Source organism: Typopeltis vanoorti, chromosome 15 (genome assembly GCF_054136105.1).
Source record: "Typopeltis vanoorti isolate ZY-2024b chromosome 15, IOZ_Tvanoo_1.0, whole genome shotgun sequence".
Classification (NCBI taxonomy): Eukaryota; Metazoa; Arthropoda; class Arachnida; order Uropygi; family Thelyphonidae; genus Typopeltis; species Typopeltis vanoorti.
In genome coordinates, this window is record NC_143563.1 from 27,104,609 (window position 1) to 27,126,537 (window position 21,929).

General features: G+C 35.5%; 1 protein-coding gene across 2 annotated transcripts; it reads left to right on the top strand.

Annotated features, from left to right (window-relative positions):
* Nucleotides 1-1,161: 1,161 nt before the first annotated feature.
* On the top strand, nt 1,162-15,112 carry LOC150098537 (uncharacterized). 2 transcript variants are annotated; one of them, XM_090405435.1, is made up of 2 exons: nt 1,162-1,209; nt 13,862-15,112. In XM_090405435.1, the coding sequence occupies exon 2, from the start codon at nt 13,973-13,975 to the stop codon at nt 14,918-14,920; it is 948 nt and encodes a 315-aa protein (XP_090261561.1). In that variant the 5' UTR covers nt 1,162-1,209; nt 13,862-13,972; the 3' UTR covers nt 14,921-15,112. The 2 variants fall into 2 exon arrangements, with proteins under 2 accessions (XP_090261561.1, XP_090261557.1); XM_090405431.1 differs by lacking the exon at nt 1,162-1,209 and adding an exon at nt 1,594-1,747.
* Nucleotides 15,113-21,929: the final 6,817 nt, after the last annotated feature.

The following is a 21,929-nucleotide window of genomic DNA, read 5'->3' on the forward strand; positions in this document are numbered from 1 at the left end:
TTAATGCAAAGCACATCTCCTGGAGGAGATATATGATGTTATGTATTAAAGGCAAGGGGCCACTACCTAGACCGGTTTCGACCTTTATTGAGGTCTCATCAGTGGGAGCCAAGCTTAGAAATGCTGACTTTTAAGTAATACAGAGCTTATAAATATTTTACCAACACAAGTTACCATAAGGTGCTTTGACTTTATTAAATAAAAATCTCAGGATAAAAGATAGATGTAGAAAGTGCTTTAACTTCGGTATAATATATGTTATAGATACCAAGTTATATTTTAAATATCCAAGTTAAAAACTTTCTACATCTATCTCTCATCGTGAGATTTTGATTATATATATTATATATATATATATATACACACACACACACACACACACACACACACACACACACACACACACATATATATATATATATATATGTGTGTGTGTGTGGCGATTAGTTTTTACTCGGTTGTTATACATTTCAAAAAATAGATTTAATGACTCCAGGACCGAGATAACATATAAAGATTTTAATGATAAATACTACTAGTTTCGGCATATAGCAGCCTTCTTCAGGTATTTATAAAGGAAAGGAATACTAATAAACATTGAATTATTTAAACAAACTGGAAATTACAGGTACAAATTGCCTCACATAATCGATACATAAAAACGTTGTATTTTTCAAGTTGTTCCAACTGGCGTGCCATTGTTTGTTGCAATTGTGCGTGCAAGTTCACGTGAACGCCAATATTGAATAACTGCAGCATGGCTATCTGGGATGTTATAACTTAAATTATTATTTAAGTGGACCGGGTTCAGTAGGATTTCCCTTGATTCTACGATTTTCCTTTCAAACTCATCTTCATCTTTTGTAAGAGAGACATCTCATACAAAAGATCTCATGCAACTGCGTTATCCAGTCATGTTCTTTTTTCAAATAATCCTAATGATGACCAACAAAGCCACTCTGTATGCTGGAATAGATCAGAAAATATTTTTCGCTGTGAAGATGAGTTTGAAAGGAAAATCGTAGAATCAAGGGAAATCCTACTGAACCCGGTCCACTTAAATAATAATTTAAGTTATAACATCCCAGATAGCCATGCTGCAGTTATTCAATATTGGCGTTCACGTGAACTTGCACGCACAATTGCAACAAACAATGGCACGCCAGTTGGAACAACTTGAAAAATACAACGTTTTTATGTATCGATTATGTGAGGCAATTTGTACCTGTAATTTCCAGTTTGTTTAAATAATTCAATGTTTATTAGTATTCCTTTCTTTTATAAATACCTGAAGAAGGCTGCTATATGCCGAAACTAGTAGTATTTATCATTAAAATCTTTATATGTTATCTCGGTCCTGGAATCATTAAATATATTTTTTGAAATATATATATATATATATATATATATATATATATATATATATATAAATAATATATATATATATATATAAATAATATATATATATATATATATATATAAATAATATATATATATATATATATATATATATATATATATAAATATATATATATATATATATATATATATATATATATATATTGACCGCACGACAAAAGGAGTTGGAATCTAGTCGTCGATTAGAGGAATTTTTTCTCAACCTTTTCTCGACCGGTTCCATAGTTAGTCGATCTGTAGCAAGCGCTAACGGGTTTTTCGTTCTTGAGATGACGCTGCTCAAAGATCTTTCGCGAGTTCTGTAGTGTATTTGATTTTTTTTCTCATTGTAAGTACTGTATTTCATACTTTGTAGGTTTATTCTTGCTTGTTACTAGCTTCTCATTCCATGTTATTAAATAATGAAACAGAGATCTGATAGGAAGACGGTTCGCGTTATGAAATATTTTGTGCATTTACACTATATTACCCATTACTGTGTGAAGGACCTGTGCGAAGCGAATCTGTTCTTGATCTAGTTTCCATTCCCTCCAATAAACGTAATTTTGATACATTGCATACCGATTAAGTTTCCTGCTGTTATCCTGTCACGTTATTATTCCAAAAATTGGCAATTGCATGTGTATCCCGTGGATAAAGAGTGCAGAGCTGTATTTTTCTTCTTCTTTTTTTGTGTTAGAGAAATTGAACGGGTAACTTGTAGTCTGATTATATTGAACTGCTACTTCATGCCATTTAAGCTCTGTATTAAGGTCTTATTTGATATTGTCTGTCCATTTCATTTGGGATCTAGTCCTTTTTCTCACACATTCTGGGTCATTTATTATAATCTTGTTGACCATGTGACTGTGCTGCTTCTGGCAATGTGGTGAAACCATCTTATTTTCCTTAGCACAGAATAGTGCTGAGAGGGATTGACTACAACCACTTCTTCAAACATGTCAAACAATGAAAAGACAGTTTATGACACTTGCACCATTGCAATTGTGTACTATTGTCATAAACTATCTTTTCATTGTTTGTGCAAGTGTCTCAGTACTTAGAATAGTTCAGCATCCAAGAAATATTCAGTAAACAATAGTCTTTTGAATAAAGTTAGCTTGTCAGTGAAATCCAATGTTCAACAAAAAATTGGAAGGTTAGAAGAACTGTGCTTCAGATGGGCTACTACCAGTCAGTCAGCAGCATAATACAGTAGCAGTCTGCAAATGGTTTTTTACAGAATTCCACTTCATTGAAATTAAAAACAAACACTTTTCACAGAAAACTTGCATGGAATACTTGAGAAAAAAAGATTGCCCTCTGTAGAAGTCCTGTTGTTCCTATTGTTTGGTGTTGATGATTTGTATGATCAGGAAATATCAGTAGCAGTGAATAGATCACTCAAAGATAGATTTTTGAATGAGTGACCTTGCCATACTTCTCTGGCCTGTTCAGTTACTAAATTTAAACCTAATTGATACACTTGCAACTTACTTCATCTGTGTGAGAATGCCATCATCATCCATTGGATAATGAAGCTTTTTGGAAACCATTAGACCTTTCCTCAGGTTTGATTTAAAAAATATGAAAAAAGTACTGTTGGTTATTCTAGAATGAGGTTCCCAGGTTACTTAATGTTTATCCTGTCTTTAATGTCAGTATGCTGTAGGTTTACAATCACAATTTTAGAATATTTATGGTTTCCATCTTAAAAGAAGACTACATTCATTCATTCAGCTACCCATTTGTGTTGTCGGCTCTGCTAATTCAGAGTGAAATTATCATGTGAGATAACTTTTTGTTGAATAGTATCTCTGATGCAAAAATGATATTTAGAGTGCAGAAAAATGCCTATTTCTATTTACTATTATTATTATTTTACTGTTCTACAAGAAGCTGACTCATCGCAGCAGGACACTCTACTCCACTCATCTAAACCATCTCTCCCACTACACACAATTACTATCAATGCCATCTATTGCTCACCACCAACAGTATTTTATGTCTGTAAATTGTGTGTTCTGAATGCCGATTTGTCTGTATGTAGAAAAAAGACTGCTACCTCCATATGAGATTGGCTAACTCACCTTCAAATGAAAAATTCATCTTCTAATGACAAGAATCGAGCTTAGGCCTTTTCCATTTAAAGGGTGCAATATACCATCATTCTTCCTATATCTCACTTTTGGAGCCCAATGCCTGATATCTATTGGCATGATTATAATTTACTTTTATATATGATTAAATTAAATTAATTTAATCATATATTTTATATATGATTAAATTAAATTAATTCATCACATCCCATAAATAATTTTTGAAACAGAATAAATAAATATATATTCATTTATAAAAGGAAATCCAAATTTTTTCATCCTGATGTTTAGTTGGGAATTTATTATTTCCTAAAATTGTTTTTTTATATATAATTAACTACCATTAGTATCATAAGTATTCGACCTTGTGTGAGGTTAGGTCAGTTATGCTAATTGAAGTATATTACTTGTTACTGTGGGTGAAGAGAACGATTTATTTAAATCACTATAGTATATTTGTTGCATTTCCACAGTTTCCTACATTTTTTTCCTCTGTGTGCTCTCTTAATGCTGGTTTGCTAAACATGTAACTCTGTAGTTACATGTCTTGCTTTTTAACTTTTTTGCCCACTGCATAATTTTTTTTTTTTGCAGTTGTTACCTTCGACACGCACTTTCCTCGATTCAATTTTTTTTTTTCTTTACATTTTGCCATTCTCACTACGATTGATTAGTGTTTACAAGCTAACACTTTCCCCATTAATATTGTATATCTGAATGTACATCTAAAAGTCATTGATTCTCAGAATTTTAGTACATTATTCTTTTCATTGTAATATGATCAGTGGCGTATTTAGATATTTCCTGCCGTTTGGCCTGCAGAAAGTGCCCTCCCTCTCATATTTAATGAACATGTTGATTTAAATGCATAAACTATTTATATCATAAATTCGTAATATAAATATATGCATATTATATATATATATATATATATATATATTGTGACTCACCCAAAATTGTCCTAGAATATTCTACATCTTTGCAGGCATAGACTTCTATGGCTAATTGGTTCAAAAGATATATTTCAGTGATTACACCACATTTTTTTATTATTCAGTTATATAAAACACTGAAATAATAGTTCCCGACAAGTTTCGTAAATCATAGGATTTACATCTTCATGGGATAAATAGCATAACTTAAAGTTTAAACAAGAGAATTAATAAATACAAATCATAACTGTCTGGCTATTCATAAAACTCAAATAACAGAATGCAGATATATAATTATTCACGTTGAACAATACTGGACGATGTCACGTGTTCTTTTTCTCGTTCATACAGTCCGAGCTCAGATTGAGGTAGATTTTTTATTAGAGCTGACCACGCTTGATGGAGAATTAAGCCTTGAATTTTATTGCATTGGGTTGGGTTTTTTAGCATATTAGCAGCTTCTTTAAATTTTCTTATACAACTGTTGTTTTCTATGTATGACATCATCGTTTTTTGCCAGAGTACATCGTGTCCAGTGGAAGTAGTATGAAAAGCAAGACCCGTTTTTTGTTCTCTTTTGTATTGTACGTCTTTTTGGTGTTCAGCCATGCGTATTTCTCCAGATCTTCCTGTCTGTCCTACGTAGGAAATCCCGCAAGAGCAATGGATTTTGTAGACTCCTGGTTTTTTAAGAGGATGATGAGGTGGTTTTGGTTGATGAAGAAATCTTGACATTTTTTCTATAGGAAGGAAGGCTACTTTTATGTTGTGTTTGTTCATTAATTTGGCTAGCTTATATGTAACATTTTTGATATAAGGAAGCGAGATTGCGTTTTTGAAATCCTGTTTTATTGTGTTGTTAGCTGGAGGCATTTTAAGGAATCTCTTAATGGTTTTTGTTTCATATCCATTCTGTTGGAGGATTTGTGTTAATCTTTCTTGTATACTGGAGATATTGTATACTCTGTCTCGAAGAGTTTTAATTAAGCTTATTTTTTTTTTAGGATGGTGGTGTGAGGTTGCATTTAGAAATCTTCCTGTGTTTGTCGGCATCCTAGAGTTTACTTTCTTCATTAACTTCTAATAGAATATCCAGAAAAGGAAGTTTTTTTTATTTTTTTCTTGTTCTGAAGTGAATTTTATGGTGAAAGTTTATTTTTCACTTGGTCAGACTATAATAAATTTAGTTTAATCCTTTATCCAAGTGTGTGCAAACAAAGTTTGCACCTGAAAGTATCTTCAGGACTGGGGTAAAGTGGTATACAACACCGGGCAACTCCTTGCAAAGGTGGAGCAAGCTACCAACAGTCCTATCTCAGTATCTCCCATAATGCAAAACACATCTTGCAGATATGTATAATATTATGCATTAAGGAAAGCGCCACTACCCACTAGTTTCAACCTTTATTGAGGTCTCTTCAGTGGGAGCCAGGCCCAAGTGGAGATACCAGGCAGAAGCATTAGCAAAGTCATCTCCTCCTATAGGAGCTGCCAAACGGTGTGCCACCTTTTTATTAAATTACTTTGGATTTAGAGAAAGATGTTGAAAGTTTATTTTTCACTTGGTCAGACTATAATAAATTTAGTTCAATCCTTTATCCAAGTATGTGCAAACAAAGTTTGCGAATGAAAGTATCTTCAGGACTGGGGTAAAGGGGTACAATACCAGGCAAATCCTTGCAAAGGTGAAGCAAGCTACCAACACTCCTATCTCAGTATCTCCATTAATGCAAAACCCTTCTCCTTGCGGATATGTATAACGGATATGTAAGGAGTTGCCCGGTGTTGTACCACTTTACCCCAGTCCTTAAGATACTTTCAGGTGCAAACTTTGTTTGCACACATTTGGATAAAGGTGTAAACTAATTTATTATAGTCTGACCAAGTGAAAAATAAACTTTCGACATCTTTCTCTAAATCCAGAGTAATTTAATAAAAAGGTGGCACACTGTTTGGCAGCTCCTGTAGGAGGAGATGACCTTGCTAATGCTTCTGCCTGGTATCTCCACTTGGGCCTGGCTCCCACTGAAGAGACCTTGATAAAGGTCGAAACTAGTCTGGATAGTGGCACTTCCCTTAATGCATAACATTATACATATCCGCAAGGAGATGTGTTTTGCATTATGGGAGATACTGAGATAGGAGTGTTGGTAGTATGCCCTACCTTTGCAAGGAGTTGCCCGGTGTTATACCACTTTACCCCAGTCCTGAAGATACTTTCAACCGCAAACTTTGTTTGCACACACTTGGATAAAGAATTAAGCTAAATTTATTATGAATTTTATGCTGTTGTGCAAATTGTTGAGATAATCTTTGAAATTGATAAGTTCATCTGTTGTTCCACTGAATATAATGAAAATATCATCCGCATAGCGTAGCCATATTTTTTTTTTTTATGGTAATTCTTAAGAGCGTTGTTTTCAAATTTTTCCATAAATAGGTTTGTTAATATTGGTGATAATGATGAACCCATGGCCAGTCCTTTTTGTTCCCAGATTCTCTCTTTTTAGGTGAAAAAAGTATTGTTTATACAATGTTTAAAAAGATTCAAGATGTCCGGAGGGAAGAGGTCTTCTAGGAGATTAAAAATTTCTTGTCTCGGGACTTTTGTAAACAAGCTGATAATGTTGAGACTTGCTAAGATACCAACACCTACAAACCCATAGACAGAGACCCGACTTGGCCTACACACAAAAAAACAAATGATCTAATAAAAAAAAAAGTGCCTCTCTGGATGGAAGAACTTAAAAAATACTTGCAATCAAAACATCCTTTGATACCAAGAATACGGTGTTCCAAAGATCCATACGACAGATATACCTTTAAGATCAATAGTAGATGGAAGAGATTCACTGATTTCCAATTTGGTGAAATACCTCACCAACATGATCTCACAACATATAGGAAAAACATCTTCCTTCATAAAAAAATAGTAAACATTTCATAGAAAAAGTGAAAGATATACATATTGGTCCAACTTAGCAAGTCTCGACATTATCAACTTGTTTACAAACATCCTGAGACAAGAAATTTTGAATCTCCTAGAACACCTCTTCCCTCTGGACATCTTGAATCTTTTTAAACATTGTATAAACAATACTTTTTTCACCTATAAAGATAGAATCTGGGACTGGTATTAGCAAACCTATTTATGGAAAAAGTTGAAAACAATGCTCTTAAGAATTACTATAAAAAACCAAAAATGTGGCTGCGCTATATGGACGATATTTTCATCATATTCAGTGGAACAACAGATGAACTTATCAATTTCAAAGATTATTTCAACAATTTGCACCATAAAATTCAGTTTAGAACAAGAAAAAAATAAAAAACTTCCTTTTCTGGATATTTTATTAGAAGTTAACGAAGAAAGTAAACTCTCCTTCTCAGTATATAGGAAGACGACAAACACTGGAAGATTTCTAAATGCAACCTCACACCACCATCCTTCACAAAAAATAAGCTTAATTAAAATTCTTCGAGACAGAGCATACAATATCTCCAGCACACAAGAAAGATGTAATGAAGAACTAAAATATTTAACACAAATCCTCCAACAGAATGGATATGAAACAAAAACCATCAAGAGAATCCTTAAAATGCCTCCAGCTAACAACACAATGAAACAGGATTACAACAATGCAATCTTGCTTCCTTATATCAAAGATGTTACAGATAAGCTAGCCAAATTAATGAACAAACACAACATAAAAGTAGCCTTCCTTCCTATGGAAAAAATTTCAAGATTCCTACATCCACCAAAACCTCATCATCCTCTTAAAAAACCAGGAGTCTACAAAATCCATTACTCTTGCGGGATTTGCTACGTAGGAAGATCTGGAGAAATACGCATGGCTGAACACCAAAAAGACGTACAATACAAAAGAGAACAAAAAATGGGTCTTGCTTTCCATACCACCTCCACTGGACATGATGTACTCTGGCAAAAATCGTCGATGTCATACCTAGAAAACAACAGTTATATAAGAAAATTTAAAGAAGCTGCTAATATGCTAAAAAACCCAATCCAATGCAATAAAAATCAAGGTTTAATTCTCCATGAAGTGTGGTCAGCTCTAATAAAAAAACCTACCTCAATCTGAGCTTGGACTGTATGAACGAGAACAAGAACATGTGACATCGTCCAGTGTTGTTCAACGTCAATAACGTTATATATCTGCATTCTGTTATTTGAGTTTTATGAATAGCCAGACGGTTATGATTTGTATTTATTAATTCTCTTGTGTAAACTTTAAGTTATACTATTTATCCCCTTAAGGATAACAAATCAGAATGGGATAGCTAGTATAAGGCATCAAAGTAGGGATGGGACAAATGGGCTTCTGCAATTCATGTACACTAATGCCAGGAGTATTACGAACAAGAAGGAAGAGTTTTTGACCTTGGTTGGCACTTTCAGACTACAGGTTGTTGGTATTAGTGAAACATGGCTGACAGAAGATGATAAAGCTAGTGGGATTGAATGCGTCGGGTATAGCGTGTTCAGGAGTGACAGGGTGAATAAAAAGGGGGGGAGGAGTGTTTTTGATGATAGCTGATGAGTTGCAGCCAAGGATATTGAAGTTGAACTGCAGGATAGTGAAAAGAGCACATTTCAGGCTGTTTGGTGTGAGATAGAGTCTAGCAGAACAAAATATACAATTGGGTGCTGCTATAGACCAGGTGATGGAATCGATGGTGGGGATAGTATGCATAGGTAAATAGAAGAAAGGAGTGGAAGAAGGGTAATTATTATAGGTGATTTCAATTATGGTAACATTGACTGGAAAGAGGAGAGGGCACATGGGAGGAAGGAATTGAATTTTATGCAGTTATTAAGGGACAACTATCCGCAGCAGCATGTAGTAGAAAATACCAGGGGGAAGGGAGTGCTTGACCTAATAATTGCAACGGAGAATGTGGCTGTAACGAATATGACCATTTTGCCACCAATTGGTGAGAGTGACCATAAGGTCATGACTTGGGAGGTGGCTAAAGGAGTGGAATTTACAATTAAGACAGGGTACATGTGGAATTACAAGCCTGGTAAGTATGACAAGCTTAGGTGTGTGCTTGGTTCAGTGCCATGGCATGTAAAACTGCAAGGGCTGGATGTTGATAGTGCATGGGAGGTGGTTAACTGTACACCAGTTGACTGTATACCAAGAGTCTGAATAATAAATCAAGTAGGGGTTAAATGGATGAATAACACTATTAAGCTTGAGCTGCAAAAAAAGAAACAATTGTGGAGGGAATTTATGGAGAAAGGTGACCAGCAGGTGCAGGAACAGTATAAAGCTCAGGCCAGAATGGTAACAAGGGTGGTAAGAAAAGTAAAAGTGGATTACGAAAGAAAATTGGCCATGCAGGCTAAAGAGAACCCCAAACAGTTTTTTCAATATTGCAAGTAAAAGGAAAAATGTTCATGGTAGAATGATCTTAAAAAATGCTGAGGGTAGGGAGGTAACTGAATCAGTCGATATAGTGGAATTACTGAGCGAGCACTTTGCAAGAGTATATCATCTAGGTGGTGACATTGCAGGAATGGAAGAACCAACAGCTTATACTGGAATTGTGATGAAAGAAGTAGAGGTAACTAGTCTATTACAGAACCTCAATGTCAATACGTCTGTGGGATTGGATGGTATACCAGCTCGTGTCGTATGGGAAGAGGCTAAAGAATTGTCAGTGCCCTTGACCATTTTGTTTAATTTGAGCCTCGGGTCGAGGTCAGTCCCAAGGGGGTGGAAAGAGGGGAAAATAGTTTCGCTGCTTAAAGTTGGTTCCAAGGCTGCTGTTGAAAATTACCGGCCAATCAGCATAACAGGAATCATTATCAAGGTCTTGGAGAAAATAGTCAAGAGGAAAATACAAGATGGGATAGAAGAAAATAGGATACTGTATCGGGGACAGCATGGTTTTGTGAAGGGTAGGTCATGCCTCATAACTTGCTCACGTATTATAACACAGTGACGGCTGAACTGGATAATGGTAATGGGTTTACAGTGATTCTACTTCACCTTGATAAGGCCTTTGACAGGATACCACATGGAATTCTAATCAGTAAATTGTAGCATATGGGGATGGATATAGGGTTGTGAGATGGATAGGAGGGTGGTTGACAGAGAGATATCAGAAAGTGGTTTATTCAGGAGTAGAATCCACAAGACAACCTGTGACTAGTGGTGTGCCACAAGGATCTGTTCTTGGACCACTGCTGTTTAATTTGTTCATTAATGATATAGGAAAGGATCTGAGAGGAACAGTTCATTTGTTTGCGGATGATGCAAAGTTGGGTAGAGCAATAGTGAATGCGGATGACATCAAAATTTTGCAAGATGATTTGGATAGATTGGAGGTCTGAGCTAAGGTGAATGGATGTCAATTTAATGTGGCAAAATGCAAGGTTATGCGTTTTGGAGTGAAAATATTAGCAGCAGATTACTACATTGGTGGAACTGTACTCCAGAAAATTGATGAGGCACGAAATTTAGGAGTGTTGGTGGATAAGGAGTTGAAGTTTAGGGGGCACATTGCAAAAGTGGCCAAATCAGCTCATCAAATCACTTGGTTGCTGAAGAATACGTTGACAAGAAGAGACAAGCAGGTTATTGTTCGTCTCTATCGAGCCTTGATAAGACCTCATCTCGACTGCTGTGCCCAGATTTGGTCACGTAGGTTTCTTCTTGATGGGGAGGAGGTGGAACGAACCCAGAGGCGAGTGACCAAGATGATAGCAGGTCTGTGGAATGAACCTTATGAGAACAGGTTGAGGATTTGTGGGTTGCAAAAATTGGTTGATGGGCAGAGGAGGGGAGATATGATTGAGACATTCAAATTACTGAAGGGTTTCTATAAAATTAATTCAGAAGATATTTTTGAGAACAGGGCTGGTTGTGGGAGGACTAGGGGACATCCATGGAAACTGGGCAAAAGTGTGGTTAGTAAAGGTGTTAGAGCTGGGTTCTTTACTTGTAGAGTGGTGAATGAGTGGAATGCGTTCCCAGAGTCTGTGGTGGATGCTGTGACAGTGAATGATTTTAAGGCGAGGTATGATAGATACTGTGTGAATGTAGAATAGCTGTGATGAATATGATTTGGGGCCTCCCTCGATGAGTCTAATGACTCCCTGGAGTTGCCAATAATAATAATAATAAGATGTAAATCCTATGAGTTACAAAACTTTTTGGGAACTGTTATTCAGTTATAATAGATATCTTTTGAATTCTACATTTTGCTGCTTGCTCGGTAAAGGTATTTATCATGTCCTAGTAGTCCAGTGCCCTTGTAATATCACTCTCAATTTGTAGAACTGCCAAGTTGCAGAGCCTTTCTTCTGAACATGGATCATTGTATGTTTAAAAATATGTCAGGATGATTGCTAGATTATGATGTGCTGCTGATCAAGTGGTATGCTCATTCATGATTTAAACCTAGTAGAACATTTATAGACTTGAGTTAGAGAATCATGTTTTCTCTAGCTGAGCACATAGTATATCTGCTCTCTAACTAATAGACTGGGGTCAAATCCACTGTGAGCATGGATATTTATAACTTTCTTTAGGTGGTAGATGGCCACTGCTTACTGAAAGTCTGAAATTGCTTAACATTTTTTTTTTTTTTTTACTCTCTAGAGCAGTATTCAAATTATCTTTTATTATACCCTGAAATAAAAGATCACAAGGCCCATAAGCATCATCATCACTGCTGAATATGGGTAACATAATCAGCTTGTACAGAGGAAACCCAGTTTCCTGTCTATGGCCTCAGTATTTCTTCCCTGTCGCACTGCCAGGCAATTGGATTAGGATTTACCACTAGATGATTGGGAATCCTCCAGAATCATTATTATCAGGTTTAATCTTGTAAACTATCTAGAAGTCACCTACAAAACCATTTTACTGTTGAACTCTTGAATGTGGGAGGTTTTTGGTCCCTACTGTGTATTTGGCATGCTCTCGAAGGTTGTTGCCCATGCTGTGATGTGAAGAAGAGTAAAAAGTGGAGATTTTGCACTGAAGATCAAACATGTCAGTAAGCCACTTCAAGCCTCAAATAAAGGGTGGTGGTAGTGTATTAGTGGGTGATGAGACATCTTCTGCCTAGGTTTATGTGGTATTTCCTTCAACTAGGGAACGTAGTCCATATAATGTATTATTCATTTGCAACTTTACTATCTTTTGTATTGGGATTCACATAAAGTAAGAAATTACCCACATAAGCAGTTAGATAATATGGTTTTTATGGATTAAAAGTTGCATTGTATCACAAGTTTTAAAATTTTTTTATAATGCCTCAATAGCACAATTGAAAGAACAACAGAACAGAACATTGTGCACTTCAATTGGAAAAGAACAGAGTTCGATTCTTATGATGAGAGGAATCTTTATATGGGCTTTTCAGCCATGAGAACACACACAATTTACAGATTCACACGTTCGCTGCCAACTACGGGTATACTCGTAGTTGGTATATCAGCTTCATAAGCCAATTACAAATATACTCATGAAGCTTACGGCCAGCAACGAGATTACTCATGCTGACCTTGTTGAAAAAGTGAAAATGCCTGGCGTGGGAGCAGAGCAGTAAATGTGTGAATACTTATAGTTGGTATATTAGCTTCACAAGCCAACTACTACTAATATACTTGTATGACGCTTACCCCACGATTACTCGTACCAACCTTGAAGAAGTGAAAGTTGGTGTGGGGTAACAAGCTATGGCCGAGGAGCAAACATCTTAAAAATACTGTTATTAGTGGGAATGAGTGGTAGATGGTGTTGATGGTAATAGTTTCATCTGTAGTTGGAGAATTAAGCAGTGGTGGAGATAGCAAGATGTGTGTAGTGGATTAAAGATAGAGAGCTGTCTCACAATGAGTCAATGGAGGTGTCACATTGTAGTAATAATAATAAAATATCAACTGGTCAAAAGTATACTGTGTAGTCTGTATTCTATTGTAAGTTAAAGAAAAATCTGTCATAGTAATGTAATCATTTGGAGATCACCTTGAAATGATATCACAATCCACAAAACAGAATCAACAATTTGCATAATCAGACCAGGTTGTAAATGATTTCACATTTCTTTTAAGACTCAGGACTTCTCTCAGCAAAGGTCAGGTCTGCATGTCAGAAAAAAGATACACTCACTTTAATAATTAGAAATGATATTTTGAAGTGCAACAAATAAATCAGTAATGTTTGTATCACAGTTTGATAAAAAAAAATATTTAGAGGAGCTATTTGTAATATATACGGTATGTATAGTAAAATTCTAAGGATATTTGTCTGTTTATCATTGCATTGCTTTTTTTTTTCAGTCCAAAGTGGATCATCATTTGAGAATTGCAACTTGTCTTAATTTCTGTTTTCAATACTATTTGAAATGTGTGTGTGTGTATAAAATTGTAAATTTTCTTTAATTTTTCAGGTCAGAAATGGAGAAAATGCAACATTGTCATTGTGAACAATAGCAAATTAAGATATATAGTAATAGCAGGGTAGTATAAAGTAATTTGCTTTTGTAATATATATTGAAAACATGGCAAAGAAAATATCCAGCAAAGTAAATATAGATATAAACTTACAAACCATTGAAATTCCTATTGAGAGGGCTTCCCAGGAAAATAATTTGCAGAATGAAGGAGGAGAAAAATATTCTATCCAGGTAAAAATGGAGAGAGAGGAGGAAGAGGAACATTTTGCTTCATCTCTTGGAAATAATCAAATTTCTGCTGTTTTCAAAGAAACCATGAGAGGAATTTTTAAAAAACCATTATTTGGAGATAAGAAAAAGAAAAGAAAATTTCATAAAGAAAAGATTTTTCAATGTAAACTATGTGATAGAACAATTTCTGGATTGAGTAATCTAAGAAGCCATGAAAAAGCTCATGCCCGTGAGCGACCTGTTTGTTGTGAAATATGTGGCAAGAATCTCCACGAAAAAAGTTTCGAACGGCATAAATTAGTTCATACTGGTGAGAAATGCTTTATTTGTCCAATTTGTAAAAAATCCTTTTCACAATCTTGTAATCTTAAAAAACATTTATCAGTTCATAATCAAGCAAAACCTTTTTCTTGTGCAGAGTGTGGCAAGACTTTTTCATTTGCATCGAATCTAAAAAGACATTGTACAGTTCATAATAATGAGAAATCCTATCATTGTTCAATATGTGGTATGTCCTACACACGAGCAAACAATCTAAAAGCACATTTATTAATTCATACTGAGGAGCTACCTTTCTCTTGCTCTGTATGTAAAAAGGCTTTTACACGTCCATATCACCTTAAAACACATTTATTAACACATAGTGATGAAAAACCTTTCTTATGTTCAACATGTGGCAAGTCCTTTTCACAGTTAGCTAATCTAAAAATGCACTTAGAACTTCATTCTGGGGAAAAGCCTTTCTCTTGTCCACAATGTGGCAAGGCCTTTGCACGGTTATATAGTTTAAAAAAACATTTACAAACTCATAAAAAAGAGTAGTTTATTAATATGCATAAAAAGAATGTGCATTATCTCAAAAATTGTATACAGGAAAATTTCAATCGAGTTTTATTTAAACAAAATTTGTTTTGAAAAATTGGCACAGTGGTCTCAAAAGTACTTCTTTGCATTTAGAATTTTTATGTAGACACCATTTTTTCTTTCACAGTTTAATAAAGAATTTTGAGTGTATGGTCATCCAAATTACTTGAACAGATATTCTGAAGACATTTTTATTGAGGAAAATTATCTCAACAGGCTTTTTGTAACAAAAATATATTCTGCTTAAGATGATATAAAGGTACTTATGAAATTGTCATTGGTAGAATACGTTATGTTTCTGAGAAGTCAACTCTGTTATATTAAATGCTATTCACTATGTACTCTTGAAATTTATAAAGAAAACCAAATATTTTTTTTTGCTAAGAATTTTTATCTTGTTGATTTAAATGGCATGAAAATGATGAATAAAACAAATACTGTCTTAAAAATTCAGTGTTTTCGTATCATTAGCAATAATAATTTTTTCACAGATGCTTCCTTTGTATTGCACATTAAATAATGGTGTAATTTTCCCAGCTGTTCTAGATTGACTGATTGCATCTTTTTTTAGGAGTGCATATATTTACTTGAAATACATATTACCGTATTTTCCGGTGTATAAGATGCGCTTTTTTATCTTAAAAATTCATCTGAAAAATGGAATGCGTCTTATATAATGAAGGTAAAGATTGTTTCTTCTTTTCAAAGTAATACACACTCCCTTTTATGTTCCAAGATCTTTGTAGGCAGTTAATGGTGCAATCAAATTGATTCGTGACCTTCACCTGACTTCTAGCGAATCATTGGCTAAGAACGGGGAGCCCCTATTCAAGTTTCATAATATCTTATCCGAGTAATCAGTTACCGATGTTTATCAGTAAACATCGGTAAATTGAGTTGACGTGTTGAGATATTTTATGTTCAGTATGATATTTCCCTGTAGATTTTAGTGATGGGAAAAAAACAAGCGAGATTCATATACTTCAAGTTAATTGCAGGTTGTAAAATATGCAGATGAACATGGGAATAGGGAAGCTGAAAGACATTTTGGACCTCCGTCTACAGAAAAAATGATTAAAACTTGGCGTGGTCAGAAGGAGATTTTGTAAAATTTGCATAAGGAAAAGCATGCAGAACGGAAAAATTGCAAAGTGGCCAGAACTAGAGACCAAAGTTTTGAAATGGGTGCAAGAAAATCGGCAAAATGCTGTTGGCATTTCAGCAAAAATGATTCGTACACATGCAGTCAAAGTAGCTTGTGAATGTAACATTGAAGATTTTAAAGGTGGTGCGTCATGGTGTTACCGTTTCATGAAACGCAGTGGACTTTGTATGTGTACAAAAACAAAAATCAGTCAAAAAATGCCAGAAGAATAGGAAGCCAAAATTATTTCTATATTATAAGGAATTAATGATGATAGAGAAGAGTCAGATGACAGTGACATGGGTTTTGCAGGTTTCTGAAAGGTCAGTGTACTATTAAAAATTACCTATTATTTTATCCATTTTTTTTATTTTAAATCATACTTTAAAGTTTAGGTTTTTTCCAGAAAATTGCATTAAATTTCTTGGGTGTGTCTTATACATAGGAGCATCTTATACACCGGAAAATACAGTACCTTCGTTGACAAAAGTTCATTGCATGCTATACTACCAAAAATCATGTGACATGTGCAGATTTAAATGAAATATCTTTATTGAAGGAAATGGGTTGTAATCTAGACTGCTTCCTTGTGGTGCACCCTGGATAATGCTAAATAGTCTACGGCGACAGATGGATCCGTACTCTCCTAGCAGGGCTCACGGACACAGGCTCTGAGATAACCGACACAAACCTACTGAGATTTGGGAATCAAGAATATGGACTGACTTAAAAATATGCCAGTTAAACATAGAAGGCATAAGTAGGGCTAAATGCGAAGTTCTTACTAAGATCCTGAATTACCATCAAATAGATGTAGTTGTAGTACAGGAAACTCATACTAAGGACGATCTAGATCTACTAATGAGAGGGAAAATATATGTTAAAAAACGTTTAATTTTCTTGACCATTAAAAGTCTTTCCAGGGAAAATATATGGTTACAAATGATTTAACTGCATAAACCATCCCAAATATGGTATAGCAACATATATAAATAATGATATTTCTAATTATAAGATCTGTGAGCCAAGTACCAGCAAGGACATATATAGTGTATCTATTATAATATCTGGTTATACTGTAATCAACGTCTATAAAACTCCCTTAGCTAAATGGCCTGATCATTTAGCTACTGTCCCCGCAACAACATCCAAGCATAATCCTGGGAGATTTTATCCTATAGAAAGGATGACCTAAATGGTACCCTACTAGTGAACTGGATGGAAAATCAAAACCTCTCTGATCTTTGATGCTGCCAAAGATAAACTGAGTTTTCTCTCCTCTAGATGGGAAAGAGGATATAACCCTGATTTGTGCTTCTGTACTGCAGACGATTATGGCAGCCAAATTCCCATCTCTAGGAAAGTATATTAGACAGTTTTCCAAATAGCCAACATCGACCTATAATCTATAAAGTAAGCCTAAAACATGACACTGCCCTTGCTGCTTGTGTTCACACACAAGCAGCAAGGGCGGTGTCATGTTGAGTGGTGTGGTGCAAATCTTTTTACCATTGGACTCTGGATGGAAACATTCTCTGGAGTAATGAATCATGGTTCACTAACTTATTCTGATGAATAAGTTTGATTTGGCAGATGCCACCTGCCCAAATGTATTATGCCTACTGTGAAGTTCAGTGAGGGGTGGACATCATGGGCTGGAGCTATTTTTCATGGTTTGGGGTGGACACTATTTCCATTATTGTGGAATCAATGCTGTGACCTATAATTGGCATTCTAGACAGTTCTGTGCTTTCAACTTTATGATAACAGTTTGGTGAAGGCCTTTTCTTGTATCCAGATGACAATGCCCTATCCTTAAGCAAGATCTGTGGAAGAATGGTTTCACGAGGTTAGTGTTGAGAAACTTAACTGGCCTTCACAGAGCCTTCAAACACCAATGGGATAATTGAATTGGCAGTTGTAACCAAGGAAGAATTACCGAACATGCCTAGCAAGAGAAAGACTTGCTGTGGGGAGATAACCTTGCTGAACAAAGTTGTTAAGGCAGAAGTTATTGTGGATCTACATAATCAGTTTGGTGAGGTACGGAAGTCTGAAAGTGAATGAGGTGGGAATCTTTCAAGTAAACGTGATGTGAATAAAGTAGTTGAAGCTTCAGATAGGTTGCTTAAAATAGAGAATTAGTTAAATGAGGAAAAATTCTGCATAGAGGTCAATTATGGGTTTGTTAAAGGTCTTGTTTCAGTAATCTAGTTATATTTCAAGTTATAAGGTAAATAGAGTGGTGGATAAGGGTGATGTTTCTGAATTTTGCAGAAGTATTTGAGACCTGCAGGATGAAGTCTGTCAAATACTTAAAAAGTGTTATGGCAAATGTGTATAATGGGTAGGGTTAAATGGCTTGTTAAAAAGACGGCTCTGTGATAGATATCAAAGGGTATGGAGGAATTGTCTGAGGAGAATTAGTAGTGAAGTTGAACAGGATTTTCTCCTGGGACTATGTTCATTTTTCAAGAGGACACTCAAATTTTGCAGTATGTCTTCGAACTTCAAGTCTACCACGAATGTGCCATGATTCTTAACTTCCTCTACAACCTGTGATATGAGTGCTTCAGTACGGTTTGAATAGACTGGCTATTTGGGGGTAGAGAATGAAAGCTGGGCCAAACTATTCAAAATGATTCTGATGCACCGGTGCTTCAGAATAATTTGAATAGACTGGTCCGAAATTATTGCTGTGTACCGCTTTTGTGGTGTATTACAGAAGATGGAGGGAATGGAGAATCATTGAATATTGATAGAGTTGAAGTTCATATCGTATACTGAAAATGCGATAGCCAAAGAGAAACATGGATTCTGCTCTTTATACAAGAAAAAGAAGCAATGCCTCACTCTTATGCACAACACTTATACAGTTTCCAATATTTACTTCGTGTCCCTATCCTTTTCCCTCCCTCAGCACATTAAAAAATATCGGGGTATGAGATGAACATTGACAAGTGAAGGTTAGGGTGTCATTCCACTACAGCAAGTTTTGGTTAGACCACACTTAGTCACAAAGGAGCAAGGCAGAAAGATCACAGGTTGCTTAACAAAAATAGTATCAGTTTTGGAATACTTGCTGAGACAACATTGTGGGATAACAGACATTTTGATTTCTTTACACCTCAGATTTACATCTGTTGGCAATCGGAATGTAAAATATTGAACATCTGTGGGATTTACCTTGATGGACCTGTGGTTTCAGTCAGGATTTCTCCATGACTGCAGGTCGTAAAGAGTCCAGCTATTCCTGTCTTGGGCTTTTCTTCTCCATTTTCTTCCAACTTTCTTAATCATTGGATCTTCCCACCTTAAGGCTGGTCTTCCAGGTTTCCTTTTGGTATCTCTCTGATACCAGTTTGTAATTCTGACTGTCCATCTGTTGTCTCTTATTCTGGCGAGATGTCCTGCCCATCTTCTTTTGCTGTTGCAGATAGTTTTTATTATATCTGTGTGTACAGACTTCTTCCTGATTACTGTGTGTCTTACGTGGTCTATTTTGCTTATATTGCATATTCTTCTTTCTATTGCACATTGAGTTGTTATTATGCTTTGTTCTTTTAAAGTTGTGTTCCATGTTTCACTGCCATAAGTTAATGCTGGTAAGATGTGACCATTGAAAAGATGGGCTCTTATGTCTATATCTATGTTTTGGTTGGTAATTGTTGATTTTATTTTGTTCAAGGTTATCCAAGCAGCTCTTTTTCTCCTTGCTATTTCATTTGATATATCATTGTTCATTTTTATGGACTTGCCGAGGTAGATGTATTCTTCAACTTTTTCGATGGTGTGAGATTCTAGAGCGATTGCATGATCTTTACAGTATTTGTGTTTCATCGATCTTGTTTTGTCAGGGTGTATTTCCAATCTAATTTTTTGGCAGTTTTGGCTTATGTTATTCAGCATTGATTCTAGGAGTTTGGATGAGTGAGATATTAATACCACATCATCGGCGAATAATAGGATATTTAATATTTCACCATCAATGTTTGTTCTATCTTTCATGTCAATTTTTCGAATGATGCTGTCCAGAGTAGATGTGAAGAGATTAGGTGATAAGACATCACCCTGACGTACTCCTCTACTTAATTTTAATGGGGTGATTGAAAAGGATGATATTTGTTTTGCTTTCTTTGTAGATATCTTTTATGAGTTGGATGTATGCTTTTTCTACGCCTTGTTCTATTAAAGCTTGGAATACTGCGTTATGCTCAACACTGTCAAATGCCTTTTTAAAATCTATAAAAAGAAGACAAAGTGGGACCTGGTTCTGTTAGCTGAGTAATAGTTTGAATGTGATCTATTGTTGAAAAGCCTTTTTTGAAACCAGCCAGTTCTTTGCAGCTATTTTCATTGATGGAGGTTTGTATTCGGTTTAGGATGATTCTGGCGAATATTTTATATGTGTGCTAATAGACAGATAAGTCTGTAGTTACTGATGTCTTTTTTTTATTACCTTTTTTATGCAGAATGATGGTCTTTGATGTTTTCCATTCAGTAGGTACTTCCCTTAATTGTATCAAAGGAATGTTTGTTTTTAGGGTAGGGAAGTGATTAAAATAAATACGCATTAAATTTAACTATGAAAGTAAGTTCAATGCTCGAAACCATGAGTGTTGTGCTTGTGTGCCAAAGTTCGTGAAACATAACCGACCCCAATCTGGCATAGGTATTAAGTCATCAATAAATGGCATGTTTAGCTCTACAATTCTAAGCCAAAATTAATTCACATTTCAGAAATGAATGCGAGGATCTTTGTACCGTCATAAAATGAACTGAATATAAAATAAAACTGAACGGAAGTTGCTATCTGGAATTGTAATTTGTTCATCTTTGCAGAACGTTGCCATTTAAACGGAACTGAATTTTTTTTTTTTTTTTTTTAAATTTGAGCCTGTGTAGCTCAGTAGAAGTGGCGTTTGCACTCTACTGCACTTGACCGCAAGTAGAAAGGATTTGGTGGTTCGAATCTAGTCGCCAACTAGAGGAAATTTTTCTAACCCTTTTTTCTTCTGGTTCCCGAGTTAGTCGATTTTCTTCCTGTAAACTCAAGAAAATCGACTTTTGAACCCACACTATTTTCAGACATTAAAAATATTGTAATAGGGATAGAGACCACGAGATGGCGGCACTAGCTTGCCACCTTCACTGCGTACCGATGAATCAGTGATAGCCCTGGGCCAGCTATCTCTCTGATTGGCTACCAGTGGAGATGGAACTGCCCACTCAGTCTCCAAAAGTTTGATAGTGTAAACGGCCCCGCCTACTCCCTATGCGGAAACACCATAGGCGTTAGCTGATTTTTTTGTGTGCTTTATTTTTATTCAGCATTTTTGAAAGTGCCATCTAGTTTGAGACTAACCTGGGTTAGCGAAACTATTAATAATTTTGGGAGGAAATGTGGCGTTAAGGTAAAATTATTATTATTATTACGGGCGACTGCAGGAAGTCCTTAGACTCATCGAGGGTGGCCCTAACATCATGTCAAGAACAGCTATTCAACATTCATACAGTATCTATCATACTTCGCCTTGAACTCATTTACAGTCAAGGTACCCACGACAGACTGTCAGCTTATTCCACTTATTTACCACTCTAAAAGTAAAGAACACAGCTCTAACACCCTTGCTGACCACACTCTTGCTCAGCTTCCATAGATGTCCCCTAGTTCTCACACCACCAATCCTGATCTCAAAAATATCCTCTGAATTAATCCTATAGAAACCCTTTAGCAATTTAAATATCTCAATCATATCTACCCTTTTCCACCTATCAACTAATTTCTGCAACCCACAAATCTTCAACCTGTTCTCATAAGGT

Coding starts and splice junctions, on each gene's coding strand:
- LOC150098537 (XM_090405435.1), top strand. CDS start 13,973: ATGGCAAAGAAAATATCCAGCAAAGTAAATATAGATATAAACTTACAA.